The sequence below is a fragment of the Gekko japonicus genome, unplaced genomic scaffold, assembly GCF_001447785.1.
Source record: "Gekko japonicus isolate JY-2015 unplaced genomic scaffold, Gekko_japonicus_V1.1 scaffold179, whole genome shotgun sequence".
NCBI classification, from domain to species: domain Eukaryota; kingdom Metazoa; phylum Chordata; class Lepidosauria; order Squamata; family Gekkonidae; genus Gekko; species Gekko japonicus.
Genome location: NW_015160213.1, coordinates 1515956 through 1527114, shown reverse-complemented (window position 1 = coordinate 1527114; position 11159 = coordinate 1515956). Strand labels below are relative to the sequence as shown.

The 11159-nt window shown below is 41.2% G+C and overlaps 1 protein-coding gene across 1 annotated transcript in view; it reads right to left on the bottom strand.

The window, feature by feature from the left end:
- Positions 1-6304: 6304 nt before the first annotated feature.
- LOC107109481 (trifunctional nucleotide phosphoesterase protein YfkN-like) overlaps positions 6305-11159 on the bottom strand; it is a 44354-nt gene continuing 39499 nt past the window's right edge. Inside the window, exon 8 of the mRNA XM_015410122.1 lies at positions 6305-6489. Coding sequence (XP_015265608.1) covers positions 6305-6489 — 185 coding nt within the window. The remainder of the gene's footprint in view (positions 6490-11159) is intronic.

The window sequence follows — 11159 nt, the reverse complement described above, 5'->3', positions numbered from 1 at the left end:
AGGGAGGGAGAGCTTGCTTTGCTTAGCTGCCTCAATCGCATGGGAGAAATACAATCTTTAAGACCAACAAAGTTTTATCCAAGGTATGAGCTTTTGTGTGCCTTGCTACAGTGTGTGTGTTTTGTTGGGCTTGTTATGCTGTTGGTCTGAAGCAGCAGAACCAAATTAGCGTCCAGTGGGGCACCTTTAAGACCAACAAAGTTTTATCCAAGGTATGAGCTTTTGTGTGCCTTGCTACAGTGTGTGTGTTTTGTTGGGCTTGTTATGCTGTGGCTCTCCTGGGTACAACTGGGTTTTCTCCCCCTTTTCACTGTATTCATGCCCTCATGATCCAATCTTTCTCAGTAGCAAAGCCATGTGAACTATTTAGATGAGGAATAACAACAAGCCAGTGAGGTGGATTAGGCTGGAAGTGTGTGTCCAGACCAAGTTCGCCCAGCACATTTCCATTGGGGATTTTGAACTTAGACTTTCCAGATAGTAAGCTGATACTGACACTACAGAAGTCTAGTTTTGTAGACAAACACATAACTCTCAGTCTATGTCTTGGTGCCTTCGCATGTTTTTGACCAGCACACAAAACAATCCATGTACAAAAGCTCACAATGCACAGGCATTTCATGTTTTCCCCTGGGTCCTAGGCCCAGAACTCTGAGCATGAGATTCCTGTACAGATACACACTTGAACAGCATACTCAAAATTGCAACAGCACAGACATTTTGATGCAATAATTCAGACACTGTTAAATAAACAAAATATTGCAAGAGTGCTAGTGTTTGAAGCATGTTTTTATTTTAAGTAAATCTTTGTGTTTGTGTCCCTTTTAGTTTATATCTCTGCTACCTGGCATTACATTTTATGACACACATGGTCAGGCCCAATAAGGTCTCATTTATGTCAGATCCTGCCCGCATGACAATTGAGTTTGACACCCCTGCCCTAGAAGCTTTAAGTGGAAGGGGGTATCTTTTGTTTGTAGGTTTTAAATTGAGCTAATTGGAGTTTGCTTCACTGGTATAACAAAAATGTCTTGAATCCTGGTTTGCTTTTGTTTCGAGAGAATGTATAAGTTTTGCCATTTTTAGAAGCTTTTGTTTGCAACCTTTCAATGCCATGTACATTCTGATTACATTTTGTAATAAATCCTTTATGACATTCTATTACAATTCTGTGCCTAGCGTTTTCAATATACTCTGCCCACCTTTATCTAGATTATGCTTAAATGTAGGCTTAGTTCTCAGATTATATCAGGGTTCTGTGGAAGGGTATGAAAAAGATTTCCTGGGGACCTGCACATCCAGTTGGCAACAACTAATACATTTTTGTTGGTTTGACCCTTGAGTCAGGAGAAGGCATGGAAGGATGGAGAGGAAGTCAGGAGTTTAGGTTAGAAAGGATTTCTGCACATCCCCAGAATTCTGATATACACCCCAATAGTTGCTTTCCAAATGCTGTTAACTATGAAGCTGGCCCAATATGAATAAAATTTGAGATGCCATTTGTATTTTTGAAGATTCATATTTTATGTTCATCCAAGCAATCTGAATACAGGCTGCCCTCAGCAGGTTTTTTAAAGATAGTTCTAAATATTTTTTTTTTAAAAAAACAAACACGCACTCAGGCTACTGTCATTTCTGGTCTTCCGGGATTTTAAAGCAAAACTTTTTGCTGACCTTTGCATCTCCTCTTCTGTGAAATTTTCCAGATGAATGTGAAGTCCATAAAAGTGGCAATGTGAAGTAATAGCTTTACCCAGCACACACACATGCATAATACAATTTTCAGTGCATTGAAATTACATGTGGAACTCTTATGCTACTGTTCTTTTTCTCCCCCAGTGGAGACGGTATCATGTTTGACAGATGAACGTAAGAAGTAAATGGAAATGACAGTTGCCAATAACATGTAATCTAGTCAGTGCAGTTGATTAATAAAGATGAAACACATTGTCTGATCCAGGAGATATAGCTATATTCTTTTTAAACAGTGACATCAGTAATATATATTTTTTCCACAGATTACAGCTCAGCTTAAATTTCATACTTTAAAGCTCCTGGTTGAAGATTGAATCAATTTATTGTTGAATTCAAATTGATTTTTTTTATAAGGAACTGAATTTTAAATTGGACTTTGGGGCTGAAGAAACTGAAAAACTATTTTAATATACCAATCATCAAAAAGTAGATGGGGCTGGACAAACGACAAATTGAACAGGAGAGCATCTGAGCTGCCTCTGCATGGGAGATATACTTCACTTGGTCACCACTGGAGGATAACTATTCCATCCTGGCAAATTCCTGTTGTCACAAAGATAACTAACACAAAGCCACCCTAACAGTGCCCTACACTGACAGCATTGACTAATGCATGTGTGGCTTTCTCATTCTCCTAGCCCAAAGGAATGTCTCCTCCCATAGATCCCTGTGTGCCTACTCAGGCTGCCATGTACCGGCAGTTCTCCCATTTATGGCAGCCCATGTGGCATTAACTGGAGCCTCGATCTTCTGTACTGTCGCTCACATTCTGTGGAATAGGCTGTGACAGGCCCTTTCTATCAACTGAGGGGACCCACACAGCCTCTTATGATTTTGAGGAAAACAGGTTTATTTTAAACTATAAACCTTCCCCTCAGTTACCAGGTGTGCATAGCAAGTGTATAGGCTTTGCATTTGCTGCTGTGAGATAACTGTGAGGTAAGTTTTGTGGTGCACAAGTAGAATATGGAGGTCACTGAGGCAGGAATTGTATATTAACAACAAAGAAGATATATTTACAAGTAAATTACAAGCTGCGGTGGCTCAAGTGGTTAAGATGCTGAACTGCAGGCTGTGGAAGGTCAGTAGTTCAGCAGTTCGAGACCCAAGTGTGCCACATTACGGAGTGAGCTCCCGTCTCTAGTTCCAGCTCCTGCCAACCTAGCAGTTCGAAAGCAAGAAATTGCAAGTAGATAAATAGGTACCACTTCAGTAGGAAGGTAACAGCGTTCCGTGCGCCTTGGTGTTTAGTCATGCCGGCCACATGACCACGGAAACGACTTTGGACAGCGCAGGCTCTTCGGCTTTGAAACGGAGATGAGCACCGCAACCCTAGAGTCAGACTCGACTGGCTTTCGAGCAAGGGAACCTTTACCTTTACCTTTTTAAATTTCAAGGAACAGATCAGCAGCACAGGTCTCCAGGTAGACAAAAGAAAAACCTGGCTGAGGCATGTCAATTTAGAGAGGAATTTCAACATTCTTTAATTCCACCAAGCATAAAAAGACTTTTATCGATTAGCCACTAGGTTGGATCCTAACAAACACACAGGATTCCACCCTTTTCCCAAGAGCCAGACTAAATGGCACAAGGTCTGCTGGTTGCCAGAGACAGGCCTAACAATTGGGTACGCTATTCTCTGTCAGAAGTAGAGCCAAACCACTCTGGCCACTCTACCTAGCAGAGCCTACCCTTCACTCTGTCTGCTCTCCCCCCCCCCCAGCCAGACCTGTGAGGCAGAGCTGAACTCCTGCTGTGTTTCTCTCCAACATTCCATCCCCCTTCTCAAAGGTGATTGGATGCTGGAGTAGCACTCCCATAGGCTCGAGTGGCTGGTTTTCTATTCTGGGGCTTCTAGGGGAGGGGAGGGAAGCACCACCTTTAGGAATTTTTAGGAGGTACTGGAAGACCATTTTATTTGTCAAGACGTATCATAGAATATAATTAGAGATCTCTCTTTGGGGAAGGGGGAGTTATATATGACTCCAAAGACTTTGTAGCCACGTGCTGAAATCAGGTGGTCAAAGAAGAAAGCAGAACCAGTCTGCATAAGGAATAAGAGGATCCATATAACCAGATGGATTAAACTAAGGCTGACGGTAGAGTTTCAGTATAATGAGGCAGCTGGGGCCAAATGGCAGCAGAACAGCGTTTAAATACAGATCAACCTCAGTAATGAAAAAAGTCGTCCAAGGCTCCAATTTTAATAGCAAAAGAGGCATGTGGTCCAATTTTTCCTCTGCTGAACTTGGATGCTGGAAATCAGCTCAGCCAGAAGTAAAGTGCTTGGCGAAAGGGCTTGAAAAGAAGCAAGCAATCCTCCCCTGCTCGCCAATTTAGCTATTAATAATGGGAGGCCCACCTTTGCTCTTTTTCTCTATTACTGGGGAAGATTTGGGTTTTAAAGTGTAATATGACATGGGAGTGTGCCACCATGATGTGCAGTCTGAGCCTGGAAGGGCAGGAAAAGGAAAAAAGAATACAGGGCCCCAATAGACAGACTGAAGCCGGACCAAACTCAAATTGGACTCGATACAACAGAGGAACACGGTAAATTGTTCCTCTAGCAGGAAGCTGGGTTTAACCTGAAAGTATTGTTAGCCTGTGAAGGGCAGGGGAAAAAGCAATAACAGAGCTAAGGAGAGAGTCAGATAAAGACTGAATGCCTGGAATTACATCATTGCGTACTTGACAAGTGAGAATACATTCTAAGAAACTTTCCCATTCAGCAGCCAGTAATGTCCAGCTCCTCACTTCAGATTTCACAGTCTTAATGCAAGGCCTTCTCTGTTACTGTTACAGTACTAGGTCCAAGGTAGGAAGGCTTGTCTATAGCTGATAGAATGGCATAAATTATAGCTGCCTGTGTTGACTCTTCTTCTCTTCCACTGGAGGACTTCAGATGAATAACACAAGTGAGTGATTACTGCCCAAATTATTGTTTTGTGCCCAAGGTTTGAAAGTGGGTGGAAAGACACGGGTTTTTTAATCATTCGGCCACCTTCACAGAACATGAGAGCTACTTCTCCTATGGATCTTGCTAACTATGGTATGGTGCCATAAAACAAATGGTCCTTCTTCAAAGTTTTGACACAGTCATTATATATTTTCACCCTTTAAAACGCCTCATCAGATTATAAAGCCTACAGACTCAGACTATTCATTCATCAAGCTATAATCATAGCAATGTTTGGCTTTCAGTTGCCCATTGTTATTCACATGGCTAAGTAAACAAAATTCCCACTAACATATCTCTCTGAATTTCCATCCTACAGTGTCTCAGTTTCTTAAGGATCAATAAAATCCTCAGAAATGGGGAACAGCTCTACTTTACCATCTTATGCAGAATGTCTTCAGAAAGCTTTTACTGTTGCAAAGTATTACTTATTGATTGGCATATTAACTCACAAAGTTAGTAATTATTTTGGCAAACCTTACTAGACTACCATTACAAAATTAAAGCCGTAAGCATCCAGAGGAACACTTGAAATGTGGCTGTGACTTAACATTATAAAAGCCAGATAAATACATTGCTCAGTGCTTTAGTTGCAACTTCATGGCGGACTGTCCTGAAGCCAATAGAAAAGTTGCAGGTTGTTCTATTTCCAAAAGTGATAAGAATGATTTCCATCACTTCCTGTCTAAGAGCATGGGCCATAATAAACGACATCCAGCGTGACATTTTTAAAAATATTTAGTTATATTAGGGCTGCCAAATCCCCCCGGGGGGCAGATTTCCCCCCACTTTGGAGGCCCGATTTCCGCTGCCGCGGAATCGGGCCCCAGGGGAAACCCCACCCCAGCATGCACGTCAGCCGGATGTGACGTGATGACTCCGGGCACGCTGGGGGTGGGGCCACAGCCATTTGAGGGGAAAACATAGAGTTTCCCCATCAAATGGCGGTGGCCCTGCCTCCAGTGTGCCCAGCGTCATCACGTCACATCTGGCTGACGTGCATGTGGCACGCACGGGCGCTCGGGATGCCGTCCGGGAGCCCCCCGCTGCAAGGAGAAACAGATTTGGCAACCCTAAGTTATATATTTTAAGAGTTGAAACCTGTATGCCTGTCTCATGGCTGTAGTTTTATGTGGTTCAATGGATCAGTACAGATGGTTGGTTGCAGCATTAAATAGATACACCAATCTCTTTCTTAAATAATATTCTGTATCAGTGAAACACTTTCACATTAGTAATATTTTGACTGTAGACATTTTAATTAAAACATATAGCTATGTATCAAATGTGAAAATATGTCTTTTTGGAGAGACAGTTCAATTTAAAAAGCACAAAAACTGAGCATTTTTTCTTTGATTATTAATTACAAATACAAAAAAAAGTTGCATTTTATTTGCCAATGTAAACACTTGATGTATTCATGAAACTTTTCTCTTGTCTCAAATGAGTAAAGACTTTGATCAAGAGAACTTGCTGAATAAAAGAGGAATAAGAATCAAAAAGATTCAAACACACATCTTAACAATGTCACTTATTACAGCGTCAGTTAACCTTTACCAAGACATCCTACTGTGCAGGGGGTGGCTTACTTGATTAATCTGAATCAGAATTCTCAGAATCGCTGCAGCGAAGAGGAGGAAACATGTGCAAACCTTCTTGCCTCGCCCTTCGGATCTGCCACAGGTGTTCCTTCGCGTCTTGTGAAATGTGATATATCCTTCCTTCTATACCAGGCACTGCGATGATAGCCTCTTGTTCATCGGTTTGTGTTTCAAAGCCTTGAAATAAAATAATGACATGTTACTGCAGAGCACTGAAAATATTTAATGTGTAAAAGAACTGAAATGCATATCTGAAACATTTGTTCAATATTTTTATTTATCCATTCATTATAAGAATGCTATTCTGCCTTGCACCAGTGGCTTTTGGGTTAGCTATTTTTACATGGCTTATAAAACTGTCCAGGAACCTTGTCCTCCAACTCCTTCATAGCTGCAATGTCATCCTCAAGACTACATCAGCTATGACCTACAAATGAGCAAATCCAAAACTATGCCAGTTTAGAAATACTGATGTCACAAAGACTTAAATGGCTTCAGTCTCAAGAACTCCGTCTTCACTGTAGTTTGTGGGCTAGCCTGTCTCCTCTACCAGGATGCTCTTGCACCAAGGACTGAGTAAGGGACAATTCCTTTTAATTTGAATGTGACAGAATCCAGGAAACACCTGTAAAATATGATTAAAGGAAATAGCGGAAAACAGAATACTAAAATGCTATTATTCGGGAATGGAAATAATCAGACTTCTTGTATATTAAATTTATTTCTGCAGTGTGCTCTGTATGGTGTTGTCTTGAAACCTGCCTGGAAAGTACTGATTGGCCAATAGTCTCAAAGCACAATTATACCTGCAAAAGTGGCCATTTGCAAAAGAGTTTGTCCCAAATTAGGAGAGGTGCCTGAGTATCAGAAATCAACTGCTAGAAGAAAATTATGTCCATCATGATACATGGTGAAATTTAAATAATGCTGATTCTTAGCCTAGTAACTTTCTAAAGTTTGAAAAGCTGACTCACCGAAACTATCAATGTAGAGCCAGCACAGAGGTGAAAATTATATTCATTTTTTATTTCTTTACTAACTCGCCTGTACATGTTGAAGATCTACCATTTTCATTTAAATGCACTAAAGTGATGTCATTTTGCAAGCTCAATTAAAAACACCACAGGTGTTACTAAATTGAAGAGGAATGGATATAAGCAAGGCTGGAAAGGCTCTAAATACAGAATGAACATGGGAGATAATAATGTAGATCTGGGGCATACCCTCCTAAAATGTAATTCCAGGGAATCTCCAGGTCCCACCTGGAGATTATGTAAAAATATATGACACTGTGTATAACAGATGTATGCTTTAGGTAGATCTATTTTGTACTTTTTATTTTTTATTTATTTATTTATACTGTTATATAAAGATTGGTGTCAAGTATTATCAAACATAGGTTTCACCAGGGCTATTTTTAGGCAGGAACACACAGGAACAGAGTTCCGGCTGGCTTCAGAGTTGGCCACACCCACTACAGCGAAACCTCTGTGTGCATGGCTACAGAGGGAAGGCCTGGAGAGTGACCCCCGCCCCAGCGACTCTGAGGTGAGTGGGCCGGGGGGGCTGGAAGTATCAGGGAGGTATTTAAATCCCTCCCCGTGCCTTCCTCGGCCTGCCCAAGGGCCGGCTTGCCTGAGCTCCCCACAGCCGCGAGGTGCCCGGGCAAACCAAGGGAAGAGTTTCTGCTGTTGGGTGTGGCCTATTACGCTATTGAGTTTGTAATGTATCCAGCCCAGAAAAGTCCAGCCATGTCCAGACAAGTCCAGAGACAAACATCTAGCTTCGCTCCAAGAGACAATGGACTATGCGGATCCTAGCCCGCTCCAATCAAGGGGCTAGATTCCTGGCCGAGAGCAAATGGGACTCTCGGCCACTGTAAATAACCTATTGGGAAGTGGGGGGGTGTTTTGGGTGGCGGTTTCTTGGGGAATATAAGCCGGCCTGCGAGCCGGCCAAAGTCGTCTTGTTCCTGACTGAATAAAGTACGCTTTGCTGAAATCACTCTCCGTCTGCGTACTTTTCAGAGTTCCTGCTAGGCTTTTTCTACAAAAAAAGCCCTGCTCCTAACCAATTTCTCCAGTGATTGCTACCTTCAAGCAGCAATAGTCCACAGAAATCTGGTAGCAATTAGTTAGCTCTGTGAATTTTTACTCGGAAGATTGGGGGTTGGGGGTGTATACGTTCTTAGCTGAGCTGATTTAGGATTTTCCTTTCAGAGAGCCCTCTACTTTGTGTCAGTACCACAGGATTCTAACTGGAAGCTCTGCAGACCTGGCCCTGGCTCTGTTTTTTGTACCATCAGGCGGTAGGGAAACGACAAGCAATTCTAGCAAGGGTTATAGATGCATAAAAGTCTATGCTTCCTCCAGTCTGGGAAATCAGGAAATATGTGCAAGCCAATGCCTTACTCTCAGGCCTGATGACTTTCCCCGTCTGGGACACTTAGTACTAAGGGAGAGTAACTCATTCTCCCTCTGCACTCTAGACTAATGACCTTCAACCAGACTGTCTGCATCTTGTCTCCAATCTGTCTGCTTGCAGCCTACTTCTGTCCCGCGCATGATCCGCCCTGCCTTGCCCTCCCAGATATCTTCCCAGATACCCACCTACCCTTGGGCTGGAGTACCTGACACAACCAGGTGCTCTTTCTCAGTCTCACTATCTTAGCCTTTCTTACGCAATCTTTCTTTGCTTCAGGAGACTTTCAGCAAACTTATCCAGACCAAACAGTTTTTAAGAGAGAGAGAGGGAAAGAACTGTACTAGCAATTTTTTTCTGGAATGAAAATGGAGCACTTGGCCATCGAGCTATTCCTCCTGTCTTTTTGTTAGATAATATCTGTCTTTTTTTTCTAATTTGCAGATCATTCCAGGATTGTGAGATATAAATTAGTCTGACATCATTACAAACAGGCAATTTGAGCCAATTCTGCAGTTTTGTCTGAAGCTTTTTATTAAATTAAGTTTTAGAGAGATCAGTCACTGAAGAGCATTCAGTCTTATGTTGGACTCACATCACTTAAACCAAAGAGAATGATTTAAACTCTGCTTATCTTCACAATCCAAAACATTTTAAAAATTGGATTAATTGAGGAAAGATATATGGCTCCACAACAGCATTTCTTTGGAGGGACACCCTTTCTGAATAATATTAATATTCAGTGCATGATGAAGTTAAGCGAGCTTGCAGAGCAATTGCTGTACTAGGGTCAGAAAATGTCGGACACAAAAAAGCCATACCATGGGGCCTGTACATGTCTATATTCACTTACAAGCAGTGTTGTTCATGCAGTTTTGCAAGCAACTGAAAAAATTTACCAGCCAAAGTGTGAGCTTGTAATGGTGTAAGCAATTGGATCTGGCAAGCTACATACCCACAACCAATTGTTACTTGACCTCAGGGCTTTTTTTTTTTTTAAGAGGTACCAGAACTCTCACAAGGGAAATGAAGTTTTCAATCTGCATACTGAAAACTCATGAACTTTTAAACATTTTAAAAATAATTTTGTTGAAGAGGTTCTGGAACTCTGTTCCAGCCTGTTCCCCCAGGGAAAAAAACCCTGCTTGTCCTGAGTTTTAATAATAGCTAACTTACAGTGACATCCTAAGCAGAGATACAACCCTTAAAATCAGTTAAAGTGAATGGTCTTAGAAGGGTGTAACTTGGGTTAGGATGTCTAAAATGAATGTCTTAAAAAGACAAAAAGCAGAAAATGTACAGACAAGGCCCAATGAGTCCGAATTTCTAGAAAAATAGCAAAAGTGACTTATGGTGCCATCAAAGTTAAGTTTGGGGATGGGAGTCCAGGGGCCCAGCTCACAGATCAGTGGGGGTCCCCAATGCCTCCATAAAACCATTATCCAGAGTCTAAAATTACCTAACTGCGCCACATGGTCCACTGGAATTGGCCTTCTAACTTAAACTCTTAGCCATATATCATCATCTCCTTTTGTTCATCCATCTGTTATTTAGATAATAAATTCTTATCACACCTTTTCACAGAGATCACTAAATAGCATATATGGTTCTTCCCTCCCCTTCCCTATTTTATTCTCTCAACAACTTGATAAGATAGGCCAGTCGGAGAAAGGCCTTATAATTAGCCAGCGAATTTCAGGGCCAAGTGGGACTGAAATCGAACTCTCCCCAGTCCTAGTCTGACAAAACTGGTTGTGTGCTCATGCCCAGTCCTGATGATGGCATATGTGATGGACTGCACTTTTAAAAGCTTAGAAGAGCTGTACAAACAGATAAAATACTGTGAAGGATTAATTCTTTACAGAGCCAGAGAGCCTTGAGTGACAGACTGCTCCAAGGAATCTGATTGGTTAGCACCAGTTGAGCAGAGAAAGACTTCTGAACTGGATGCTGAGGAAGATTCAGCCCTGCCTGAGAACAGTTTAAGGAATACAGGAACAACTGGAGAGACATTTTTACAATGGAATAGAAACTATATTGAAATTTTATACAAATATCTGCAAAGTGTAATATAATATTAAAGTGCTTAAGTTCATAAATTCATAGAAAATCACCAAATAGTTCACACATAAGAATCACAATGTATTAAGAGAATCACAATATATAACGAAGCTTCCGGCTTGTCTTCGTTTCAATCCTAAACTTCCTCAGAAATTTACAATTTTACATATTTTACATATCACAAGAAAGGCACCAAGAGGAAATACAAACTGATAATTATTACAATGAAAATTCTTATATACCATTTAGTAAGTCTCGTGTCTTTTGTTTTCCAATATTTTTCTTTTTTTTACTTTTCAAAGCTTATGTTCCTGAAATAAAGTCATTTTATAAGCAAATATTGTGTTTTCTTTCTTATAGATAGT